The 27,780-nt window shown below is 36.1% G+C and overlaps 2 protein-coding genes across 8 annotated transcripts; both read right to left on the reverse strand.

The window, feature by feature from the left end:
* Positions 1-398: 398 nt before the first annotated feature.
* LOC122094020 (calcium-dependent protein kinase 2-like) lies at positions 399-8,498 on the reverse strand. The gene is made up of 8 exons (XM_042664617.1): positions 6,562-8,498; positions 3,688-3,831; positions 3,411-3,563; positions 2,774-2,889; positions 1,509-1,676; positions 1,289-1,416; positions 890-989; positions 399-804 (listed from the first exon to the last, which is right to left on the reverse strand). The coding sequence occupies exons 1-8, from the start codon at positions 7,325-7,327 to the stop codon at positions 727-729; spliced, it is 1,653 nt and encodes a 550-aa protein (XP_042520551.1). The 5' UTR covers positions 7,328-8,498; the 3' UTR covers positions 399-726.
* Positions 8,499-14,771: 6,273 nt separating this feature from the next.
* On the reverse strand, positions 14,772-26,852 carry LOC122093789 (serine/arginine repetitive matrix protein 2-like). 7 transcript variants are annotated; one of them, XR_006144558.1, is made up of 7 exons: positions 26,671-26,852; positions 24,678-25,934; positions 24,009-24,239; positions 21,469-21,725; positions 21,009-21,181; positions 19,965-20,823; positions 14,772-18,368 (listed from the first exon to the last, which is right to left on the reverse strand). XR_006144558.1 is itself a non-coding variant. In XM_042664272.1 (4 exons), the coding sequence occupies exons 2-4, from the start codon at positions 25,928-25,930 to the stop codon at positions 21,587-21,589; spliced, it is 1,623 nt and encodes a 540-aa protein (XP_042520206.1). In that variant the 5' UTR covers positions 25,931-25,934; positions 26,671-26,852; the 3' UTR covers positions 21,377-21,586. The 7 variants fall into 7 exon arrangements, 1 of the variants encoding a protein (XP_042520206.1); XR_006144556.1 differs by lacking the exon at positions 14,772-18,368 and having other exon boundaries at positions 19,825-20,492; positions 20,600-20,823; XR_006144559.1 differs by lacking the exon at positions 14,772-18,368 and having other exon boundaries at positions 19,825-20,521; positions 20,600-20,823.
* Between the last annotated feature and the right edge of the window lie 928 nt (positions 26,853-27,780).

The raw sequence follows: 27,780 nt of genomic DNA on the forward strand, positions 1-27,780 counted from the left end.
TGCGTATGGGAGTATGAAATGATGAATCCGACCATTGAATATCTAAGAATCTGAAAAATAGTTTGGATTAGCCATGTGTGCTATTTCAGACTTGTTCAATCATGAATACCCAATAGAAAAAAAAAATCATACACTCATCCATGTATTGGGATATTATTCCCCTTGCATTATTTGCAATCCGTTTTTTTTCAACAAGCTACAACTTTCCATTCGTTCTCAAAGCTTCATTTTGCCACTAAGTCAATAATCTTTTTTTTTTTTTTTGGCTAAAATTTGATATGCAAGCACTGGATCTTGGGATCTATGAGTCCACAAAATTTCAGTCTCATTTGACGTCACACATGGCCTTCAACTTCTCAAGTGGAAAAGAAAAACAACTGGTATTTAACAAAAGATAATCATCCCGAAAAAGAAATCTCCTCTTGTTAAAGGCATGATGAAGAAATACAAACACAATGTCTTCGAAAAACAAAAGAACTAGAAACTAGATATGCACAAAGACTACATTTTCCAACTACAGACATTGCAAATGACCCTCTGTATTAGAGATAAGAACTGAGTTGAAGATCATTTTTAAAAGGATCCTTTGAACGTCAGCAACATAAATTAGACCTCCAATGTGACCGTTCGGCTGTTGAGCTGCTCTCATATTTTCGTATGCATAGTCATCAAATTAAATGTAATTCATGAACTTGTTCAAACGTACATATCCACCAATAAGTTGAACTAGTGAAGTTTCATCGGTTGCTGCTGCATCCCACTTCTCATCATTGTACAGAACTCCTCATAGTTGATCCTACCATCCTGCAGGTTTTATAGAATATAAAACCAGTAACCCATTGGTAATTCTATAGGAGCACCATAAATTTCAAAAGTAGATAAAACTTACATTATCAGTGTCCACCTCCTGTATTATTTCCCTGATGCTGTCTTCATCACCCATTCCGTAGTCCTTCATGGCTGTTTCCAATTCATCTCTCGTAATAAACCTGTCAAGGACATCCAACAAAAAAGGGTTCATTACTGGAGCAGATTAGAGTCATGCTGCAAGCCTGCAGTCCTCAAAAAAATTGGTAGCCTGGTATTTTTTCACATCTAAGATTTGATGCCTTAATAGGTTCAGTGATAACTTGGCATCTCCAAATTGTTTCTGAAATCATCCTAACAAAGACTGCCACTCTGTACCAATCTATACAGGCATACCGAGCAATCAACAGACTAAATCAGCAGATAAATGTTGCAGAAAGAAACCCAAGTAAATCCGATGCACACGAGAGAGTGAACTGACCCACTACTATCTTTATCAAAATACTGGAAGGCTTTGTATAGATGCTCATCCCGTTCGAGCTTGTGTCTATGCATTGTAGCCGTGATGAATTCGATATAGTCAATTGAACCATCTCCATCGACATCAGCCTGAAAATGCAGAATACATTAGTCAAGGAATGATGACTGAGATAAAGATGATAACTAGAGCAATGGAAGCTGCATGGTTTATAGTATCTTACAGCTTCCATTAGTTGCTGAACTTCGGCTTCTGAAAGCTTTGATCCAAGTCGAGCCAACCCTGTCTTCAATTCTTCGTAAGTGATTGTACCACTCTTGTCTGTGTCCATGTTTGCAAACATTGCCTTCAGCCCTTTAATTTCTTCTTCAGAAAGATTTTCTGCAATCACCTGGAGGTGGTTCCAAGTCATCAAGATTACTAAATGAAACTTCCACATTTCAACCATTTTATTAATGAGCAACGCACGTTTAAGCCATTCAAAAATCTACAAAACATACTACGAAACATCTGTTTCTGTGCCAACATGGTAGCTTAGAAAAACCTGGCAGAAATTTCCACATTTCAACCATTTTATTGATGAGAAATGGATATTTAAGCCATCCAAAAACCTACAAAACATACTACAGGACATTTGTTCCTGTGCCAACATAGTAGCAGAAAAACCCGGCCGAAAACACAATAATCGAAATACCTAGTAGTGTGGATGGATACCTTGTTATATCCAAATCAATTTTTTGAACTACAGGAACAAAAGGATGAGAGAATTCAACAGTCCATCCTCCTGCACTGTGCATACATTTGGAGCTTTTGTCGAGTAGTAGTTTGCTCAGGTATAATGAAAGAAACATAAAACATGGAATTCTTTCCTCTTCCACCCACCCCCCCCCTCCCCCTTTTTTTTATAAGTGAAACTACAGGATTATTGACAATGACTGTTTGGTAGGCTGCCTCAAAGGATGATTTGAACTTCCATTTTATGGGATTCTAAAGCTCAAGATCATATGCTACATGGCGCTCCATTCCTTCAATTGATTTGTAAGCCCTTTCCTTTGTATATGTTTGTATACCTTGGCAATCCAACCCAACCCCACCCCCCCCCCAATAGTTTTGTGATGGCGACCTTGACTAACTGTTAGAAAATATATTGTGACTTTGAACTCAACTAACTCTAATCAATCAATCTATATGTCAACAAAAGAAGGTCAACTCTACAGCTCACTTCCCCCCAAAGCACACCATTATTTTTTCCTAAGCTTCTACAGAATATAATAGATCTCATTTACGAGATCATCACAAATGCATACAACATGTCTGGCAGAGTAAAGATAATGTCTTCTATTAAAATCATTTTGATCCAGCCCATAAAAAAGTGCTCATAATTCTCTTGCAAACAAGGTCTTGTCTTCTAGTCCAATCTTGCCTTTCCCTCTTCCCTTATTATTTCTCTGAAAAGGGTGAGACCCTGAACATAGATTGATAATTTACCTTTAGTGCGAGCTTCTTGAGCTTATTCATTGCCCTGAATTGCTTCATCCTTGAGAGAACTGCATTGTCTATTGGTTTATCAGGCGCTTCTCCATCTTCTCTCAGCCATGGGTGCTCTGGATCATTATTTATACTGAGATGGATTAGGTCATGTACGTCATATAAATGCATGTAAAATCAGTGGCAATCTAACCAATATGACGTGAAATTATCATGCCAAACACACTTTGAAATCTAAGATTTTTCCAACACATTAAGTTGTTGAAATGTCAGAAAACAAGTGGCTTTTTCATCATATGATTTTTTGTTTCTGACAGCCATGTTCTCATATGATTTGAACAAAAATAAAACTTGCAGAGTTCAACTTTGAATATAATAAGTCCATTAAAATATGATAACTGTACTTCAATCATAAACAACTTTAATAATTTAGTTGTTATACTCTAGTTTAGCTGTTGACAAATTATAATGCCATTTAAGGTGCTCAAATAACATCTTATCCTAAGATCCACAAATTCCCGATTAAAATAATATCTTCACAAAAATCCTTACCAATAATATTAACTAAAGATAAAAGAAGTTAATTTTCCTCGTAATAAGACAAAACAAATAAAATTAATCAAAGAGAGGAAAATACCAAGAATTTGTGCAGAAGTAATCCGCTTTTTGGGGTCTTGCGTTAGCATCCTTCTAATCAGATCTTTGCCACCGCTTGATATTGATGGCCAGGGGGCACTGTCAAAGTCTATATCACCTTTCAATATTGCATCAAATATTTCCTTCTCCGTCTCTGCAATATCCCGTCATTGAAATAATAAATAAATCCGACTACTTCAAACTGAAACTAAATGGTAAGGACCATATATGAGAGATCGCAAATGTCTAAGCACGAAGAGAGAGCACAATGACTTCACCAGCCCAGAAAGGAGGAACACCACTTAGTAGAATATACAAGATAACTCCTGCACTCCAAATATCTATTTCCTTCCCATAACTACGCCGCAGAACTTCAGGAGCAACATAGTAAGCACTCCCTACTATGTCTCGATACACCCTACCTGGCTCATCCATTGAAGATTGTTCAAAGTCAAACTTAATACAATTGGAAGGCAAAAATAGCTATTACTTAAGAGAAAAAAGTAGGAAAGTCACATAAATCCATAAGACAAGAGAGGGCAGAAGCAAGGAGAAAAAATTAGGAAAGTCAAACAAATCCATAAGATAGAGAGGGCAGAAGCAAGCACAAAATCAAGTTTGAAGGAGATCAAGATGCCAAACAAGTTTTTATAAAGGACAGTTCCACATAATGGCAGTAAAACAAAAGCACACATTAACATTGGGAAAAGATGAGAAAATAATTAACAAATGAACTCCCTAGGTAAACTGGGGGGAAAAATCAGGCAGGGGATCATGAATCAATTTAACTAAAGTTAACAAATAGATTTCTTCATGGTGATCATGGGAGGTTCAAATTACAAAGCACGGGATTTTTCCTTGGGAGATCTAGGTAGAAGAAGGCCATCTAAGGGGTCAGCATTTTCCCAAAATATTGATACAATTGACTCAACAGAACATAGAGAACCATTGGTTAGCAAACGATGTAGATACCGCACAAAATGGAGAAAGGTAATTTACTTGTACCATTTCTACCTTTTGTTTATGAGTTCCCTGTTGTTTTAGAGATGTTCATAGTTTGTAAACAGAGGAATTTCTCAATTTGCAAAAAAAGAAAAACCTAAAGCAAAAGAACCGGAGTAATTTATTGTTTCTAAATCCTTCTTCTCAGATCATTTTATGGTCATTTTATTTGCTTTCTGATGGCATAACTCTGTTAAGTTTTCCTACAATTTGAGTACCAGCTAATTGAGCACTGCAAATAGATGCCAACAAAGACCTTTGGGGACTGAACAGTTACAATCTACAATATATTTTGCAGATCATTTTCCCCCCATCTTTCTCCATTTAAATAGGGCAGCAAGCTTCAAGAAGTGCTCAGTACTCTCCCAGGACCCTGTATAGGTGGGACCAGCAGTGTAACAGTCCTTCAAGCTTCAAGAAGTGCCGAGTCTATAAGTACGTCTAAACTTTACCGGGCATTTTTATTTAATTTTTAGTAGAGGAAAATCAGGATACTTCACTTTCTTCGTCAGGAAATCAAGTGGCTTAATTTGGGATCAATATTCGATTTCTGAGGATTAAGAGAATTCCATACCCAACTTCTGGCTTTAATCAAGATTCAAATGCAAATTTAGACACAATTTGCCACTTTAAATCCATCTCAAGCTAGATATAGCAAGACACCGGGAAGAACATAGTAGCAGCACATGGAATCTATATAAAGCCAAGAATGCCAGCCATAACATCTTGACATTAAGAATAAATAAATCGAATAAAAAATACTTCACGAGAGTTCTGCACCTATCTTATCCTCCACAGTTAAATGGAATAACCGAAAGGAGTAACATGCTTCAAAGGCGAGGTTATTTATGCGCTAATCAATTCTAGTTTTAGGAATTTGTGAAGGGGAGCTCTTCTCAGCTTATTAAACTTATTTAAAGGGATAAAATTACGTTGGAAGATGAGGGAACCTTCTTACAAATACAAAAATTAACTGCATATAGTGGTGCATAGTTGTCATGGCATCCAGGTGACCCAAGGCATTGGAGGGGGCTAGGACGCAAGGCGACCAAGTTGCCGGGATGTCTAGGCAGTGCCTTGACAACTATGCAGAGGTATAGGTTCAGTTATATATTATTTATAAATCGATAGATTACCTCATGGTAGTGACTATAGGCTGTAACTGAAGTTCTAGATTAAAATTAAGAGTGAACAAGGTTTAAAGTATCAGTCCATATCGTATTGTATCAGTATCGGTATCAGTGGGTATCAATACGATATATATCGTGTACCGTATCGGTATCTTTAAAAGGGTTACTATATGATAGGTTTAAAGTAGTGGTGCGTATTGATACAATACGCGATACTGATACTTTAAACCTTGAGCGTGACAGAACTTACTTTCTTTCATATGCTTATTAAAAAAGCTTTAACCTATAACCTGAAATTCCATTAACTCAGCCGAATTAAACTTGGCCTTTATGCCTACTACTTGGGGTTAGCCACACAATTCCTGTTTTTCTATTCAGCTACAGTGAAAGGCTGTAAATCTTCGTCTATAAATTGAACACTCATTACTTCAACTCAAGTTTCTTACTTTCCAACTAGTTCTGCAACTTCAACTTGATAGATCTTTATTCACCCAAAAAAAACTTGCTACATCTCACTTTTCAGCTGTCAAGGTCATCACTCTTGGCTGCACATTACTGAACCAACTTGGTTAACTATTCCCCATCTGTAACCTTGATCATATATCTGTGATACTATCCTTGTGCCACCCATTCATCAACTTGTTCTACGCGGAATAAGTTCGACAGTTTATATTATGAGATTAGCAAAGTAGGTTCTAGGATAAATTGAGAGGGGGGGGGGGGGGGGGGAGCGGAAATCTGCTGATGAAACTCAGAGAGAAAATAATAAAAAACATAGAAGTAGAGTAGAGTTAATATCTTTTTCCAAGGAAGGCTAAACAAATTCTCAGTTCAGAGAAATTCCATGAGACTGAGAACAGGCAAACATGGAAAAGCATAAAGTTGCAAAAGAGGACCTAACAAAGGAAAATTTTAGACTAAATTTAGCGCATATAATGAATTTCCTCATCGGTGTTAAAACAAGGGCATGTGCAGCTTACAAAATTGAAGGAAAAAAGAAGAAGAAGATGTGGAGCTCACCTTCCTCAATAAAGACAGACAACCCAAAGTCAGTAGCCTTCAACTTGGCTCCTTCGCCCTTACTTGAAAGCAAGAAATTCTCAGGCTTCAGATCTCGATGCATCACACCCATGAAATGGCAGACATGAACAACGTTTACAATGGACCTAAATGTATTAGCAGCTGCCTTCTCAGAGTAGTGCCCTTTCGCAATTATCCGATCGAAGAGCTCCCCACCTGCGCAAAGCTCCATCACCACATGAACCGATTGCCTATCCTCAAAAGAACCCTTAAATTCCACAATGTTAGGCTGCCCAGATAAATGTTGCATTATCTGAATCTCCCTTTTAATGTCATCCTTATCATTCTTACTAACAAGCTTCCTCTTTGATATTGACTTGCAGGCATAAGTGTGGCCAGTCGAGTTCTCTGAGCAGAGATAAGTCACACCAAACTGACCTCTACCCAGTTCTTTGCCTAGAGTGTAGTGGGACTTCAAATACTCAAGTGGCTTTCCTAGTATGGTATCCGGCTCATGAACAAGGCCATAAGGAGAAGTTTGCTTATATGGGGAAACGGCAGGAGGATGTGATGGTGCCGATCGCTTTTCCGGTACTGGGTGGGTTTGCTGGGGAGGAGCTTTAGGCTGATGAATCACAGGAGGCTGAGGTCTCTGTTGATGCCTTGCCACACCTCCACCTCCTCCTCCTCCTCCGCCGCCGCCTGATCTGTACCCATTAGCACTTGGTTTTCTTGGTTTTGGATCCTTGCTGAAACAGAGACCCATATCTACGTACACCTCGAATTCACACTTTCAAGAGAGAGAAATGAGTCGAAACTAAGAACTTAGGCGCCTATTTTTGGAGGATTTGTGTATCGGGAAGAACCCAGATCAGATTTTCATTGCTGAAACTGATATTGCAGGTGAAAAAGAGAAAAATAAAAGGGAGAATATCTGAGGAAACAAAAAACCAATTTGGGTTCAGGTCTTGGGCCCAATTTCAAGGAAACCCTTAAAGGAGTAATAAGAAAAAAAAAAGTCAAGAACCGAGACCAGGAATTCGTATGCTGATTCTAGAATCCAGATGTTGCAATTGCACCTTCAGGACTAAGAACAGGAGTAAAAAGCTAAAAATGCAAAAATTAACGTAGAAATATTCAAAACTGGGTGCGCGTGTTGAACAGTGAGAAAGAATATATATATATATATATATATAGAGAGAGAGAGAGAGAGAGAGAGAGAGAGAGAGAGAGAGAGGAAAAACAAACGGTTTGAATGATCAGAGTCTCTTAGAAGTTAGACCTTGTATCAGGTGTCATTTTTGAGAGAAATGGCGAACTCTCTTTCCCTTCAATTTTTCAAATATTATAGAGAGAGAGAGAGAGAGAGAGAGATTCCAAGTCGTCGACCCAGTGGATAAGAACCAGTTGTTAGTCTTTCCCTTCCTTCATTTCCTTGAAATACTCATTCCACAGCTTCTCTACTAAGCCATCTACTGCTACTATACCTACAAATTACAATACAAACACTAACACATCCAAATCTAGTCAAACCCAGTTGTTCAACCACCCTCTTATTGGGAAAAAAAATTGAAAAGCTGTGATAATCTCTGATTTGTGCACTTGGGTCTCATCCTACAAGACTCCAACCCTGCAACCATATAAAAGCTTAAAAACAGAGTTCTCAAAAAGACTACAAAAGGGGAAGAAAATGGAAAGCTTCTTTCAAAAAAGAGAAAAAGAAAAGGTCACAAAATTCCAAAAAATAGAAGAAATTGGAAGGGAAAAAAGAATAAAAAACGCGTTTTAGTTGGGTATATCAGATAGGACTTGCGGATGTGGTGGAGCGAAAGATTCAAAACAGAGGATGAACTGATGACAGAGCAGATAAGACCGAAAACTATGAATATCTATATCCCACGCATACGTGAATGATACATCTTAATATGCTTTTAAGTTTTATTGGTATATTCATTCATATTACAGCTATTTCTATGGAAATGCGTCTCTTTGGAAAGGAAAGGACTTAGAGACTTCCTGGTGAGTCTAAAAGCTTTAATGGTTTATTCATTCATATTACAGCTATTTCTATGGAAATGCGTCTCTTTGGAAAGGAAAGGACTTAAGAGACTTCCTGGTGAGTGTAGACTTTACGTATCAAACTACACCATCTGCGCTTAATCTGATCCAATTAATTCCAATCAATTCAGATCAGAATCAGCAATGACCGATTTGAATCTTGATTCTGATTTTCATAACCTTGATTGGACGTGTTTTTTCTACATACATGTTTAAGGAACAAACCTCTAACCTATATCTGTCATGTGGTAGGTAAAATCAGGCTCGAATTTGGTGGACATATAAACCTTAAAGTTTTTTATTCACATGTTCAAATTGAATTCAAACCATGGTTTAAAAAATTAGAATTAGATCAGTCAAAAATCTGAGGAGCTTGATCCTTAATTCCTTTCGATCTAGGAAAGGTGTTTAGGTTTTAACCCTTTCCAATCGATCTTACTTAGACTTTGACCCAAACATAGTTTTTCAAATGGTAAACAAACTTTAAGAAAAAGGTTTCCCTCTATACGCATTTTGCCTCCATTACCCAGATGATTATGACGAATTAGAGATTGTGTAAGATATATGGGAAGAGATCAAATCATCGTTGGAGAATTGCAGGACCAATAGGTATCCATGAATATATGGAAGGCAAAGCAGCAAAATTTTTTGCTTATCCAACTATTAAAAAAAGTTGGCAATTGAATTTCAAATTGATTCTCACTTCCTTATATTAATCTTTAGATTCAATAAATAAGCCTAGCTTGTTTAATGGAGAAAAGAGAAAAAAGGATCAAAGAGGTGAAGAGTGAGGAATTTTTCCTCAAAATAAAATAAAATAAAATAAAATCTAACACAAAAAATTCTAGGGTGGGAAACTTATTAAACAATATCATTTAATGCAATAGTGGTTGTTTGCTGGTATAACAGTTAATTTTTCCCATTCCTTTCACTTTCAAAATACTATCAATTTTTGTAGGATTTGATGGAAAATTTGTTTTTTGTGTCTACCTCTCTTATCCTCTTATTTCTTCTCTTTCTCTTAGAATCCTGCCTTATTCATTTTTCTTCTCTTTTCCATATAGGTGGATCCCACTAAAAATTACCTATTTGTTATTTTATTTCTTTTACTTTTCTTGTCAATCCAATCCATAACATATGGAACCCATTTTATAAGTTTCCCACCTCTTTTTATACTTCAAACAAATGAGGTTAAAGAAACATTTAAACTGAGACATTTTTTCTCTTTTCAAGTTAAGGTAATATTTTGTTGTTTGTTTATTTATTGGTAGGACAGGAAAAGAAGATTTCATTAATGGCAAAGACACAGACATCAAACAGAGAAAGTTTTTGATGATAAATGTATGTACAAATTATGGTTTAAAAAATAGTTTTCTTTGACTTGAGAATGAAATTACAAACATGAATAGGTGTAATGGGGTTCCCACTTTGCCTTCAATGGTTGAGAGCTTCTTAGATGGGATCATAAGAGAAGGTATAAAGAGCTTTCAAGATCTATATAAGCTCTTGGAGATTGACTAAGCTAATAGAAGTATACGTCTATAGGTCCACTGGTTTAAATTTTTTATTGCATAGATAGATAAAGTGATACTTCCACATGAACTTTCTTTTCGGTGACTTCCCTATGGGACCAACATTGTTTTAAAGTCCTAACCCTAAATCCCTAGTCCCTACCATCCACAACCAGACATCCAAAATGGATTCCTCTGTGGCATTTTCTTCTCCATAAGGCAGCTGGAAGCAACCAATGGAAGACTTTCTCCCACTCTTCATCACTCGAAAAGGACTTGAAGGACACATAACACAATCATATCACTCACTAACAAGTGGGAAGAGTGAGGCCACTCTCCACTATCCACCATCCACTCCCATTTTGTGTTCACTTCTGAACTCTGATGCAGCTTTAGCTATACATTCCATTAGAACATCTACTCTTGGGCTACAGGACCTACAGCTAGTGATCAGATTCCTCTCATTCTTTTAGTTTTTAGAAGAAATTTTAGAATGATAAGAGGGAAAAGAAAAAGACACAGATGAGTTACTCTTCTGTTTTAAGATTGAAAGCCAAGTAATGTAGAGTCCCAGAGCTAAGACTTTTTAATTATTATCACATTTTTCTTCTGTCTACAAGGTCAGAGCAAATAAGGTCAATCAGCTTGAAATCAGGCCTGGGAGTTGAGCTGAGCTGTTGAGGGGCTCCCACTACCTTTCTTGCCGACAAAATGAAAGGTCCTATCCTGCTACCTTTGTACACATTTATTATTTCTTAGATTTAGAACTGAGAACTCATTTCAGCTTATTTTATTTTAATTATTATTAAAAAAAAATTAATTGCCTTTTCAAACACTACAAGACACTATTCTGCCGCGTGAATAAATGATATCCACTCAATCGATAGATAGAGAAGGAGTGAGCCATATTAATCATATATCAAATTTCAGATCAAGTCCAATTCAATCAAATAATTCATCAGTATTGGCATGTATCATATGTATGTCTATACATCTGTATTACTACTTTAGACATTATTACTTTGAGTAAAATGAACATTTTAAATAGGAAAAACCATAAAAGTAAATGACCAATAACTATCCAAAAGTATCATCATCATCATCACATTATTATATTAATTATTATTGTTGTTATTGTTGATTCAATCTCAAACGTCCACTCTACCTTACATGACCATAACAATTAGCTCAAAAAAAAAAAAAAAAAAAAAAACTACTTACATTAAAGCGACAAGTTACACTGCACTATTGACGTAGAAGGCATCTCTATCCCAGCACCCATTTTTTAGCCGCTTGAAGGTGATGTGGAAACTTCAACTATATAGATATCTTGCTAATGATGTAAATTTCCCACATATAAAATTCCAAAATCATATTCAACCATAAAGCCTTCGATGTATGTCCATGTACTTTCTCTCCACACTAAGAATTTATCAAAGGTGTACAACAAGGTTTGATCCCACGACCTCTTCCCCTGGGTGCCGGCTCCACAAGCCGAAGTAACCACCACTAGGCTATCCTATGTTCGTAAAAAATTATCACAAACACCTCAAATAGGGCCCATATCAACTCATCATGAATTGTGGAGAACTATTTTAAGGGAAAATCTTATTATAAAAAATTTGGTGAAATGGATATTTTTCACATTATTTCTTTAGAAAAAGTTTAAAATTTCCTTAAACACATGAACAAGGAATCAAACAACCATCAATGGTCATAATTCTATAAAAACATGCCCCTATTTATGAATAGTTGATAATACTCTCACTATTCCCATATTTCCTATGGGCACTATCAATCCATTGATCAAAGTATTCTCCCTTAACCGTCGCGTCAGTAAAGGAAAACTTGATCTTTACTTAATTAGTATAGTATTTTTTTTTTCAATAATGTAGCTCTTGAAAATGAAATAATTATAAATCACTTTCAAATTATCTTAAAATTCATTTTTACTCTCAATTTAAATAACTTTTGGAAATATTTCAAAAGCAATCAAAAGCAAGTTATAACTTATAACATAGCAATGTGTACCTATATTTAAAGGGTTTGTCTAGTTGTAACCTAGGCAGGTTACAAAAGGCTTGTAACCCACTTCTAGTTACCAAAAAGTCCTATAATGTGAAAGAAATGATTGGTTCAAGGGGATTCAAAAAGTAATTTCATGTGTTTATATTCTCAATTTAAAAGCCGTTGCACCACTTTTTATGACAAAGTGTTTAAAAAATGATAGAAATGAAATTTTATCCTCAAACAGACCCATCACTACGTTTGAAATTTAAACTCTCAATTTCCCATCTCTCTAAAGTCCAACATGGGACTGAAAAAAAAGAAAAAGAAAAATTATACTAACAGTTGGGTGATTGGGTCTATTGCTTTGAGTAAGGGTGTCCATTTTCAGTGGAGCAGGTTGGACTAATCAAGAGAAACATGAAACAAACCTTTATTGATTTGAGTTTTTATCAAATCGGTAAAAAATCGAATTGGACCAAATCAAGCAAATCGAAACCATAAAAAACCTTATAACAACTTTAAAAAATTACTAAAAGAGAACATATTACCTACAAGAGGCTATTAAGTCAACTCAATAAAAACCGAATCGGCCTGAATTGAAATTGAACTTTGATTTCAGTTTGGCCTAATACTAGATAAAATCTAGATCAAAGTGACCAAAATCGGAAAGGGATCGAATCAATCACAAAAACCTTATAATCAGCCATTCTGAAACAGCCTGGATAGGTATTATTATGGTTGATTTGGATTGAAATTGATTTATTCAACCAATGATTTTAAACTCGAAATTGAGTATCAAAACAATCCCTCTAGTGATTCCAATTCTAAATTGACCATTCTAGAACTGCCGGAGTTGGATAATTCATGACCAGTTCTAATCCAAATCGGCTAATACCAGAATTTTAACTCAAAATCAAAGAGTAAATTGGTCCCTAATGATTCCAGTCTAGATCAGATCCGAATTAGTCATAAAAATGTTAGAATTGACACTAAATTCTAAAAACCAACAACCCAATCCCAAAAATCCTAGATATGCCATTCTACAATAATTGGAATTGGGGTTGATCCGAACTAGCCAAATCAACTAGGGATTTTAAACTTGGAATTGGAGATCGAACTGATCATGGTTTCAAGTATTGATCTGGGATCGATCGTATCGACTGAGACCGATCCTTGATCTGGATAGTTTCAGGGGTAAAATAGGTAAAATATAGTACCTTTTATAAAACTCAGGGGTAAAATAGGCCGATACCCACTGATCCCATCCGATCCGGATTGGTATCGAATCGACATCGATAGAGACCGATACCGATACCACCCCCTACATCCTTGGAACCGATTCCTATAAATTTTGATCCAAATCGAATCAGAATCAGACCCAAAAAAAACCCTAGAATCCCTCAAATCTTAAGACCCCCGATCTAGTCCTATAAACCTTATAATTGATTTTAAACACGGAATCAGAGATCAAATCAATAGCTGCCAATATCAATCCAAATCCAAATCAAATTGGAATTGACCAAAATCAATCCCAAAACCCTTAGAATCAACCTATAAAATATATTATAATTACAAAATTTCACATGTCATCATTATAGTAGTACCAAGCCTACGATATTGCTTTACCCAAAAAAAAAAAAGCCTACAATATTGCCATTTGTCATCTTCTTGGATTTTTCCTTTCTTGAAAACACTAGCATGTTTAATACAATTGATTTCTTTGAAGAGAGAGAGAGAGAGAGAGAGAGAGAGAGAGAGAGAGAGAGAGAGAGAGAGAGAGAGAGAGAGACATGATTAGAACTATCTTACCAACCTCATCTCTAATCCACAACAATAGAAATTATTGCAATATAATTGATACATGAATTTCTGGAAAGAGGTTTTATTTCTAAACTTCAAAAAACAAAAATGAAGTCCACCAGAAGTTTTAAACTCTAAAACCCAGAAAAGCATTGGACACTCCGAGAAGAAAGAGAGTCTTTACCTGACTCACTGGAGATGATCTCGCCGAACTTTATGCCATAAAAACCAACCAAGGTAACAGAAAGACTTGCAAGGAGGAAGACAATCAGTTGAGGCAAGGGGTTGTTCGGGTTGTTTGGAAAGAGTGTATTTATTTTCAAAATTACCCCTCATTTTGCCGTTTAAATCAAAGTAACGATCCAAAAAGTTGAGGTTGAATTTACTTTTTTAACCTTAAAAGTAATCACAAAATGACAAAATAATGGGAACATAGTAATTTATTTTTTTGGCCTTAAAATCAATCACAAAATGACAAAATAATGGAACCATAATAATTTACTTTTTTTACCTAAAAGCAATCACAAAATGACAAAATAATGGAGACACAGTAATTTAGGTTACAAGGGTTTTGTAACTGGGTCGGTTACATTTAGACATACCCATATTTAAAAGTGATAGTATAAATGATACCTTTATACGTGTATTTAGAATTTGATTATCCCTTCTCTTATTTTTAAAAGTTCTTTAAGTTAGAAGTATAGGGTTTTCAAAGATAATTTGAAATGACAATATGAACACTTATAAGAAAAAATATATGTTATACTAATGACCAAAAAATAAGATTATAAATTATTTAACACCATAAAAATTGCACTAAACAAATCCATATCATATGTAAAAACTAAATTCAATTGATGGAAACCTAAGATCAACTATAATGGTATTATTTATCAAGATACAAAGTCAAAGATTCTCTGCATTACAAGTCTTAAACAAGTAATTAACAAAGTTAGGGCATCACCTTTGTGATTTCAAACGCCATGGGATTCTCAAAAATAATGATTTTATTCCAATTGGCTACCAAACACAGCCTTAACAAAGATTATCTATAATCCAATCCTTAGCGCTTCTCCCCATGATTACTTTGTACTTAAAACAAAGAAAAGCAAAATAAATGGCCCATTAATTAATATCTTATGATTATGATAATGTTATTATATATTCTATCCAATCACATCCGCCCAAGTTTCACCTCCATAATATATTGACCTCATCTCCTTGTAATACAAGTGGTCCACATGCTTCACATAGTGCCTTTGATCCATAGTGCCTTGAGTCTCACATGCTTCACAATCACAACTTCAAATTAATCAACGGCCCTTTCCTTTTAAAATTTTAACGGTAATCTCAACCTGACTGGTAGACCTGGACCGGTGCAGCCTCTGGAGTCTGGGTAGAGACTAAGAAAGTCAAAAAGCTATAAAAATCCAGGATTAATTTTCCTTTCACGTGACACTTGTATAGAACCATAGAAGGGCCACGTACCACTGCTGATGTGATCAGGTGATTAGATTATTAGATTTAAAATCTAATTATTGGGCTGACCAATTAGCCATCCAAAAATTTTCTCAGCTGTTGAATGACTAATTGGATATTAATTGGAAAAGGACCAGATCTGATTTCATAAACTTGATTATAAGATGATAAACAACAATATTACATACGTGAAGGCCAAATGTAGACAAGTCGAAACACAAGAAGGAACTTAATCTCTGCAATTGCAAGAATGTTGCTATTGAAGAGATCAATCAAATATTGATAAATATAACTTTTAACCCATCAAGGAAGACAATCATCACAAATCGATATACATTCAATATATCACATATGGGAAATTGCTAACATATACTCCTTTTGATCATCCTTAACTCTCACTACCAATTTTACATAGTCGAAATTCTCTTCTCATGCCAATTCAACAGTATCCACAGTCATGGTGAAGCAAGGTTATAAGGATCAGAATCAAGATCTATAGCAATCAGAATAAATATGGATAATCGAGGTTGTTTGGGATTAGTCTCCAATCATCTCTAGTAATCTTTTTTATTTATTTATTTATTTATTATTATTATAAAAAAAAAAATCATTTAAACCATTTCTCAAGTCCTCCCCTCCACAGCTCCTCCACTCCTCCGCCCCCACCTACTCCCACCCCCCACCACCAAAACACCTTCCTAGTGGACCACTAATGCCAAGATAAGTAACATGGCAAATTTTAAACGATTGACATCTAGCGAGTCTATGGATTGGCCTAGTGCCAAATTTGAGAAACTAATTAAATCAAATATCTACATGTTTTTCCATGAACACTTAAGATTGCATATAATAGTCATTCAATCCTACAAACGACGTTTTGTGTCAAAAACAGAATTTTCAATTTCTGTTTCAAAATATCATTTTGAAAAAAAAAAAAAAAAAGTATTTGATAAATATGTTTCAAAAACTATTACCCTAGTTCTTCACTTTTTTTGTACTTAAAACAAAATCAAAATGACAAAACAAGGTTTCACCATTCCATCGTTTTACATTTCTAAGTTTTTTTCCCCTTTACATTCCAAAAAACACCAAATTGACACCAAATGCTTTATTCTCTTTTTTTCTTCACATAGAACTGAAAGACATTTCTATGGATGACTACCAAACGCAGCTTTACTATTATTATGACAACAATTATGATCTGATAGTTATAGATTTTCAAAACAAATATTTGACCGCATGCTTAGAACCCATTTCAATAACAATAAATGAATCTTCCCATTTACTTCCTGACAAAGGTTTCCTCACCCATGGTGAAAGAGAAAATCTCTTCAACCACTTGATATGACACTTCGATTCAACCTAAAAGGATATTTTCAAACCTGAAATTAATGATAAATCCAACCATTCTTGAATCCAATCATAGAATCAAAGCACTATGTAAGAAACGATTCCCTCTTCACCCTAGTAGATGACATTTAGCCTTTCCTTTATAGTCTTTTGTCCAACTTATTTCTACATCACCCTACCTTACTCCTCATCTTAAATATATTACCACTTCTACCCCTTCATTATTCTTACATTTGTAATATTTCCATGCATTATAATGCTACTCTCTTCCCAAACATATTCTATGGCACGCATTTTCTACACATATTTACTAAGTTCTGAACATCACAGCTCTTGCCCTAAAAAAACACTTCACAATTTATTTAAGGAAACAATAGTTAACTTCTTCCTCTCCCTCAAGTTGTTAACTGGCAAAAGTGATCCAGTCCAATTAAAAAAAAAAAAAAATGGGGCATAATAGGACTAGGATTGGCGAAAAAAGGTTCAGACAATTTATTCAGCTTTACTTGCGGAAAGCCAAAGGAAATTTTCCATAATCCTCCCAGGCAATTTACAAAGGAATTAATAACCTATGGCAAAAGTTTTTCTCACTGTTAAGAGAGAAATAATCCCCAACCCAGAGGTGATGTGATCATAAATTAAAACTCTTATCTCATCAACAAACTATCACCCTCTATTGAAGAATTCGAAAAACAATAAACCAAAGTTTATTTAACAGGTGAAAGGAAAAATCCCTTGCCCATGGCCATCGGTACTGTCAGATAACCAAGGGGAAGGGTATTTTCCTTCCCAGTATGGGAGAAAGAAAAATCCCTTGCCCTCACGGCCATACGTTACCATCAAATGACCATGGGGAAGGATACTTTTGAATATACAAATAGAGAGCGGAAGTTTATTGATGTAATAAAAACCCTATCATATGATCACATCACCAATGGGTTGGGGATTCTTTCTCCCCCACTAGTGAAGGAAAATAACATGTTTCCCGTGGTCATCTGATGGTACCGATGGCCATAGCTAAAAGATTCTTCCTCCACCTTAGATAAAGGAAAACTCAGTTCATAATTTATTGGGAGTCCATGAAATTGCATACCATTTTGCTGTCAGTATTAAATTTTCCTTCACCCATGGTGATCTGACCCTATGAGTGGACTTTGGATTCATCATTCACTCTCATCCCTATTGTATGAGGTTGAAATTACCCCTTCCAGTCCCTATCAGAGCATCAAATCCCATGGTTGAAGACATCCGGGTCCTTCCTGCTGAATCTGCTAAAAGATGACAATCTATGGAATGATACATGGATGTGCTTCTACAAGTACTAATAAATTAGACAGCCACATCCACATTGTGAGATCAGAAGCAAACCAATTTCTTTCGTAAGATCATTAATTAACCTATTTCCTTACCATCCCCCTCCCCTCTAACAACCAGATAGCCTCCATCATTGCAGCTAAGGGATGATCATACCTCTCTTGATACAACAACTGATCAATGGATATGTTGCCAACAGCTAATTCATTTCAAGCATTAGTGCCCAACACATTCCCAGTCAGCTGTAGTTCAAAAGTGTGATCAATCTTAAGATCATTGCTTCCTCTGTAATATACCAACATACAAATCATGTTTAGCGACCTGTAAGATTACATAAAAACATGCCATTTCAACAGAGAAATGTACTAATAGTTGCTATTTGCTAATATCACCTTTAAATCAAACTGATTATTTTTTAGGCAAGCACATAAACATGAGTTTGCACTAACCACCTTGAACAAGGATGCAAAGACACTAAAGGTCGCTGCAATTTCAGCCACAAATTCAGGAGGCACTGAGTTAAAGAGTGTACAGTAGACTAATACAGAGTTCCTGCAAGTCTTTGGTTCAAAGAACCCAAGCACCCCCTTAGGTTCTATTTGTTTCAAAAGGGATTTTTTTTTCCCCAGAAATATAGATTCTACTTACAAAATCATTTCTTATTTCTTTGTCATTAGGTCTTTTTTTGATAACTTTACATATTAAAAATATATATATATATATATATATTTAGGAACTGTTGAATAATTAAGAGAATCCAGCCATGTGACAGAATCACCATCCTCCATTGGTAGCAATTGTGTCAAGGACCAAAATGCCACCACTTCTTGTGGAAAACAACATCCAATCCAAAAATTTTAAAAGTAATTTCTAATTTTTAAAGGAAAAATCTTAACCAAACTTAGTGAAAAATATGTTGTAACCTTACTTTTTTGCCTGTTTAATATCACACATTTTTTTTCAGTAAGGGTAAAATTCGGTCATTTCACATATAAGCATGGCAAGACAATGGCAACTCTCAATAGTGACATAATGGTAAATATCTATTTTACCCTTGACTTATAGAACTTTTGGAAATAAGACACGAGGCAATCAAAGAAGATTACAACTTCTAAGTTCCCCACTTAAATGAAAACAATAAGCACCCTTTTCTAAGATTTGTATCACATTTGAGTAAAGAATACATACACAATTTCCTTCTGATTTTAAGCAATTCCTATAAAATACTTTCCATGAAATAACAGAAAACCAATAAATTTTAACATAACCAACATAGATCATTTCTAGACATTTCACAATGCACAAACCAATGATATCTACCAGCAAAAAAAAAACCTACCAAGACAATCATATTGATTCCACATTTATGGAAACTCCAGATTGTTAAAAAAACAAAGTTACTACTCATAGGCAGGATACACAGGCATATTTCTTTACTTTATGTCCTAAGGCTTCATGTGACAGCAAGGTAAGGGAAATGAAATAACATAAGAGATAAAATGAAAATTTATATAATATTTATAGCATTTAGTTGTTGTTGTTATTTTTGTATTTACCAGCAATAAGTTTTACTTTATGTTTCAACCAAATTCCTGGGAATTCAGCAGGAAAATAAAGATACACATGAAAAGTTAGTTACACAATCATAGTTACGGAAGTATCCATTTTTTTTTCATAAGTAATTTCACTCTCTTCATTTCCATTTACTTGCAACCACATGGACCCTAAAGAAAACATCAAATTACACAAGAAAAACATCAAATTACATACTCTAAGAACTTGAATTATGTCTGCTTGTCTGTCTAAATGCAATGACCTTTAGGTCAAAGACAATGATTACAGTTATTGACAAAAATTGCCGCATTAGTGAAAGCTAATTACCTTCCTTATGGTGAAAAGAATCAATGTTTGAGCATCCAACCAACAGTCATAGAAACATACAAAGTTTGACCCCAAAATGCTGAGTTTCACGATAGAATTCTCATCAAGACTATTCGCCAAGCATGAAAGGACTAATGGTTTATTAGCGGACATCTGGACACAAATAAGGCACTTAGAAAGAGTAACCACATGAGCATTGCATTACTACTTACCGTTGCAACACGTCTTAAATAAGGAGAATAGATACCCTCAAAGTTACCATGCGGAAACAGATGGCCACATCAATCATCTAGCAACGAGCCAAGTAATGGAATGTGTCATGATGGTTGGTTTCAGACACCAATAGGGGAAATTGGAATGGGGTATATGTCCACAGTGATTAGTTTGAAATGCCCAACAGCATTTCTTGTTGATATTTGAAAGTCCCAGATCTAGAAGGAGCTTGAACAAAAGTAGTGTTTGGACCATCAAATTTGATGATATTCAATTTATGGTTATGCTGAGGAACATCAGAACATGTCATATGGCCTGCAATACAACAATATCCAAACAATGTACTGTAGGCATACTAAATTGGGAAAAAAGGAAAAAAAAAAAAGAGTAAAGGTGAGGAGGGATGTTATCATGATCAGTACCAAATCTTCACTGTGCACTGATCCAGCCTAGTCAGGCAATATGGTTGGAAGCCAAGTAGCAAACATTGACAAGAAACACAAACTCCAAAACAATCAGAGTAGTGTTCACGTCCAAAATCTCCAGCTACATGAATTTTCCAACAGTTTAAATACATTACTAGCCATTGTGCTCCATTTCCTACTTATGATTGGTCATCAGCGCCTGCAGCATAAGAGACAAAACTCTACGAATACATGGTGTTAAGTTAATAAGAAGAGCAAACAGAAAGGGAGGGGAGGGGAGGGGAGGGAGAGAGAGAGAGAGAGAGAGAGAGAGAGAGAGAGAGAGAGAGAGAGAGAGAGAGAGAGAGAGAGCATGACTTCATTAATGCAATCATAAAAATGAAGCAAGGTGGCACCAGCGCCTTACATTAGAGTGAACCACTGAAAATAGACGCTCATGTACTCCAGAATGATCAGTTGAAAATGGCAAATTGTGAAATCATGTTCTAGTCCAGAATTTCCAGGCACAAGGAACTTTAGGTACAGATTCTCAGGTACAAAATAAGGCATAGAACTTTCATTTCTAACTGCTGATGAACCCTGAAAGGATTTTATACGAATGGTTATTTTTAGTAAATGATTTGAAATGGCAAAATATACTAGTGAATCATACAAAAGAGATGCAAAATTTGCAGTTTAACCAGAATGAGTAGAATTATTTGTGAAGTTTCCAAATAACCTCCACAACCATAAGTGGATTAAACATAACTGTTATAACTAGATAGAAAACTGATATTAGTTCCATAATATAAAGCATTAAATTAAAGTCTTTATATTGTCATGAATCTTGTTTCAAGTCATACTTGCTATTTGTCCAAAACTTATACCATATTTTCGCAGACTGTAAGTATGAAACAAAATTGGGACAGCCGAACTCAATCTCCAATAAGTTCAAACTTCACAACTAGCTTTGACCACTGCAACAATGACCAAACAAACAGGGCTTCAACGGGTTGGTGTTTTTGATTTCTCTACTAGGACAATCCGGCCATTCCATTCAGTCTGGTCAAGAGCTCGAATTGCAGCATCCGCATCTTCATCTCTTTCCAAGGATAGGAAGCCAAAACCACGAGAATCACCCGACCTAACAGACAGAAAAGGCAATGCTTCAACAGCAATAAAGTATAGCAACCCAAAACAAATAATGAAAGTTACAAGTCTAGCGGGTCTTACATTAATCCCTCCAAGGCAAACATCATAAATATCAGACAAATTGAAAATGCAAGCTCAGAATCTGTTCCAGGAATACCTTAAGGGAAGCAAATCACATAATTAAAAATATGAGATAAATTTTAGGTAACAGGTTTCTTAACTTAATTGCAGTAGGAACTGGTTTCTTGAAGCGTATACAAATTTACATTGTCCCCATCTTCGTTTTAATAGTAGTATAAAATAGTTTGTTTCAGATTCAGTGGTGGAGATCCTGGGGACCAGAAAATCTATTCGGAATCACTATGGGCACACCCGATTACTCGATAACTCAATTGCAAGAATTAATGGCAGTTTCATAATTGTAACAAAATTTTAAATACAGTGGCAGAACCATTGATACTACGAACAGTATAGGGCCCTTGTTGACATAAGAAACAGAATAAAACTCACGTGCAATAACCACTCATGCATGGGCGTATTGCCGGGATTATATGGAACTAAAAGAATTTTATTTTTTTGGGGGGGAGGGGGGGTGTGGGGGGAGTGGCGCATTTATGGTAATAAAACAAAAGATTAAAGCTATCAAAGGAGGGGCAGGAGAAAGGAAACAGTTCATCTCCTACCTTGCGACAGGGACAAAACCCTCGGTGGGATGTTCGCCTTCGACAGGGACGATCGTCAACGCAAGACCTCCAACCAAGCAAGGGAACTGGGTCTTGAATCACGGGTAAGGACTCCCTTGACACCCAGGTATGAAGAAACCCCCAAAATGATAACCCTCTATCCTGATGTAGATCAAAGGAGGAAAGACAGGAGGCCAATTCTGCCAGCCCGTTGAACCAGTCAAATCAGCCACACAGGCAGCCAACCTGCCAGGCCATTGAGTAGCTCATGGCCCACTTTAATGGTCACAGCAGCCTCATTCTTAATCCACTGTCGCAACAGTTGGGACATGTTCCGCCCTTTCTTTTGTATCATCTGACATTGCCCTGGAACAAGCTATATCTTTGGCCAATGTGCTAAACTATCAGCAGGACTAGAAACTGCGGCGGTTAAGAAATTCCAGCGTTCCAAATAGGAACCGGCCAATCCATGGGTATACCATGAAGTTACAAAGGTTGTACCTGTGAACCAACCTCCTAAAGCGAAATAGGCACAAGGAAAGAGCAATAGACCTAACCAACCTACAAAAATGAAATGGTCCCTCCACAACCAGTCATCCATAAGTTGGCAGTGGATCACAAATCTTGCAATTTTCTCCATATCTTATGATGGAAACTCCACTTTGAAATTGTCCACCCTGCACCCACCCCCCAAGTATATGCTTCAACTCTTTAGTGTGTTCATTAAAGGTAAGAATTCCAAGTTCCTCATCATCAAATGTTTTTGATTGCTACACCATCTATCTTTCTTGAGTCCCTTTTCTTTGCATTAATTCCCCTAAAAAAACACTCATATTTCCTCTCTCCCCTTCCTCACTTCTACCTTGCCCAGACACCCTAAGCATCTGTCTCACTTCAGCTTGTATCAAATTAAGCTTGAACCAACCAAGAGGAAATGTTCACAAAGATGTAGAAATTTTGGTTTTAAAGAACTTTTGATAACCTATGAACAACCAATTTCATTGTTGGTGACAGTAGTGACAACATTTGACAGTAGTGACAACATTTGACAAAGCATAAATACCTAAGTTTGTTTTGGGTACACTTTCTCAAAACATGATTCACATGCAGACTGGATTTGCATTTTACTGGGAGAATCTGAATTACCTATTTCAAATTTGAAAAAGCAACAGAAAACACAACATGATCTTTCAATTAAAACCAACATGTTATTACACCAATCCCAACCTAAATAAATGCACACTGTTCCAGTAAGAAAAAGGCAATAACATGAATATGTTATGGGCTAAATCTCAGATAACAGAGAAGAGATCAAGATAACCAAATTAATAACTCTCCCAAGCTACCAATCACAAAGAAAGAACAAAATAGAAGTAACAAATATATCAGGATAGACTAATGAACATTTCATAATCCTACAAACAAATCTGGAACAACAGTGAGATCCACTAAAGATGTGTCTACACAGAACAGCTACGGTATCATAAATCTGAAACTAGGGGGAAAAAGGGCATCTTGAATTTTCAGTATCAGCTCAGGATCATTTATGAGATGTCAGCAAGTAAAATCAATTAAGCATTAGATGTAATCACCTCTTATCCCGAACTATGCGGACATCTCTAACACGGCCAAACCTTGAAAATTTCCTTTCAAGATCTCTTTCTGTAGTTACAAAGCTAAAGCCTGCAACAAATAGATTGTTTCCAGGTCTCCCTACTCCAGTGTTCCGATTAGGAGGAGGCGACCAAGGTCTTCTCCTCGGAGAACGACGATGAGAATAGTGCCTGGAAGGAGGAGATCTGCGCCTTGGGGAATACCTCCTCCTAGCAACACACAAGATCATATCAATGTTACAAGCATAATCAGATGAAACAAAAAATAATCATACATATTGTGTAGGTATTATGTCCTAAATGTTAAAGTTGAGCGGTGTTGTCACACAATCACCCTTCCCATTCCAGCCCATGGTTGTTTTCAGGAAATGTCATTTTCTACTACAAAACAATGAAACGTCAGGATTATTTTTCGTGCCAGATACAAGCAGAAATGACAACGAAAAAGTAAGTCCACTCCTTTCATGAGTAAGAAAATTCTGGACATAAATCCATAACACCTCTTACATGGAGGGGAGGTTGTTGAAGTGGAACTGTTGAAATGCAACATATAAAGGCCTCCAATGTTCAGAAGGTGGTACACAAAACAATCATAAATTACAGTATTTAATTCCCCCCCCCCCACACACCCCAAGAAAAAAAACTCACCTTGGGGATTTTCGGTAATGATCTCTTTCATAAGGTGACCTTGATCGGGATCTGTCCCGGTGGTCCCTTTTGGATCCAGAGGAATCCCTCCGCCTAACAGGGGATCTTGACACGGACCTCTCTCGTCTTCTATCACCTGGTGGCAAAAAATGTCTTTTAGGTGATTTATCACCCCTGCGCTGGGAATCCTGACGAGATTGCTTCTCTGGAGAAATAGAAGTTCGTCCAAATGGAGATAAATTACCCCGGGATGTAACTCTTTTACTATCTCCACCAAACTTTTCAAGAGAAGGTGAGTGTCTCTTTCTAGATGATCTGGGGGAATATGATGGGTCACGATCACTCTGCGGTGAAGATGGTTTTCCATATGGAGATTTTTCTATATAAGGTAACCTTTCAGGAGAAACTGACATCTGCCTCCTCGATGATGCAGATCTTTTCGGGGTAACCTTCAGAGACTCTGAGTGCAGATCAGAATGAAGCCGCTCCATCTTTCCATTCTCAGATGGTGAGTTCATTGAATGGTAGAAGTCTTCCCTTGTAGACTTGTCAATGTTGTCTTGCATCTTTTCAGGGGACAATAGCTTTCTTGCATGGTAATCAGAAGCTCCCTCTTCTACTTCCTCATGGGTGGATTCAGTTTTCTCAGGTGGTGAATCTCTAGACAAAATGCCAGAAGAATCCTTTAATTTTTCATCATGCAGAGGGGAGTATCTTTGGCATGGATTCTCCATATCTTCTTCTTCTTCTTCCTGATAGTTGGTGTCAACTGTACATTCCAACAACTGATGAGTTTCTTCAGTTCTTTTTTCAATCTGAGACGTTTCTGATTCACCTGGGTATGATGATTTACCCGAGGGACTGTCAGATAAGGCCCCAATTTCACCTTGGTAATGCTTGTCCTTCAAGGGAGACTGGAAGCCCTCTGGATCATGGTCCAAAGATTTTTCCCCAACCTCATCATGATCAAATTCAGTCCTCCCTATCAGACTGGATTTCAAGCAAAATGAATCTGACTCCTCAGGCATAACACCAGCAGGAGATAAAGGGGAGTCACGTTGCCTCTGCTTATTCAAATACACAGGAACGGTATCATCCAATGCCCCTGTCTCATGACCATAACCGTCAATCCCTTCTTCTTTACTCACTGCAAGATTAAGGTCTAGTTTTCCAACAGAAAGGGAACCATCCGTTTTCTGAGCATTGATCTCTTCCAATGTTGCATTCGGAGAACCCAAATCCATCCCTACCATAAACCTGTCAGGAAAAGATAAAATAAACCTCTTCAGTAAAAGCGCAAGAACAGACTATCAACCAATCTTGCAACTGGAACTTACAATGACTTCTTCACAATCTCAAAAAAAAACACCTCGTTTGATCATTTTATATCATACACCAACAGAACCCTGTATCTTCTTGTTTTAATTTCAGAAAAAATAATAAAATAATAAAATAATAAAAAAAAATTATCTATCAAGGTTTACCATAAGCCCATCTTACCAAAAGAAACAGTATTTCTTAAATTCTACATTTACATAAATTTGATTAAAAAAAAAACAGTTTTTTTTTGGGGGGGGGGGGTGGTGGGGGGTAAAGAAAAAATCAGCTATCTCGCCTGCATACATTTGCATTGTAAGTTCATTATAAATCCTACGCTAAGCAAAACCCTAAACTCTGCCATAAATTTCAATTTCATTCAACGTCAAATTTTAAATTCTCCCATGATCAAGCAAACAAGAACAAATTTTTACCTAGAACGCACTTTATTCCGACTTAGAGAAAAGAGAACAACAAAATCTACCGAAGAGCTAATACAGACTCAAATTTATTGAGGAGAAAAGCGTTGAAAGCTAGAAAAAAACAGAAATTTCTTCGAAAATCAGAAACAAATTACACTAAACAACGCCAAAGCTTCTCTTTTTTGAGACCCAAAACCAAAAAAGCACAATAGTTGCAATGAAAATGAAATACCCGAATAAAGGAGAAACAGAACCTGCTTTGCTGATTCGCAGGAGAAGTTACAGCGAGTAGCGGCTGGCGACTTGTCTCTTGGCCTGTCAAGGTCGTTAATACCAGAGAGAAGAGAACAGTGTGGGTAGGGGAGAAGATGTGCGAAAGCGAAACCAGAGCTTAGGAGAGAGAGGGATTATGTTCGTCGGATCAGTTAGAGAGATACTTACCTATCAGGCATCAGGATTAGAGAACATAGTCTGACATGGGGCCCACTCATAAAATTGAAGATCTGATTGCAATTTCGTAGCCATTACCATCTGACCTATCATAATTTTAGGGAAAATTACATAATTATCCATTTTTGGATTTCCCTTTACAAAAATTATCCACAAAAAGTTTTGGTTAACAAAAATACCAAAAATTAGGTTTGAGTTTACAAAACTACCCATCCAAAGTTTCAGTTAACAAAAATATCCAAAATCAGGTTTGGGTTTACAAAACTACCTAAAATAGTGAGTCTTCATCTTCCACATATAATCATGTGTTTTTTTATTACTGAAACTTTGAGTGGGTAGTTTTATAAACCTAAACTCAATTTTGGATATTTTTATTAACTTAAACTTTAAGTGGGTAATTTTGGGTATTATTGTTAACTGAAACTTTTGGTAGGTAATTTTATAAAGGAAACCTATAAGTGGGTAATCAAATAATTTTCCCTAATTTTAATACTTCTTGCACCATTAAATCTTTCCACTGGCAGAATGATCTGGAGTGGACAGATGTAGTGTACTATTGAGATCCTTATCATTGGATTGGAATTTGAATTGGATTACAATTTTTTTTATAATAAAAGGAGATAGAACTTTTCATCTAAGATGATTTTGTATGATTGAAGTATTTGGTTGGTTTGGGTCGTGTTTTTATCAGTTTCTTTACTATCAGGTTCGGTTTGGTTCAATTGTTTTTCATTTTTTGTTATCGGGTTACTATCAAGTTTGGTCCGGTCTTACATAAGGAAATTAATAAGAAAGTTCCTCTTTTTTTTTTTTTTTTTTGAGGGTTTTTTATTTCTTTCCAGTTTACTATCTGCCGGGTCTTAGTTTTTTATTGAATTTGATCTGTTTTTTCTTTTCTTTTTATTTTGTGCATT

Source organism: Macadamia integrifolia, chromosome 11 (genome assembly GCF_013358625.1).
Source record: "Macadamia integrifolia cultivar HAES 741 chromosome 11, SCU_Mint_v3, whole genome shotgun sequence".
NCBI lineage: Eukaryota > Viridiplantae > Streptophyta > Magnoliopsida > Proteales > Proteaceae > Macadamia > Macadamia integrifolia.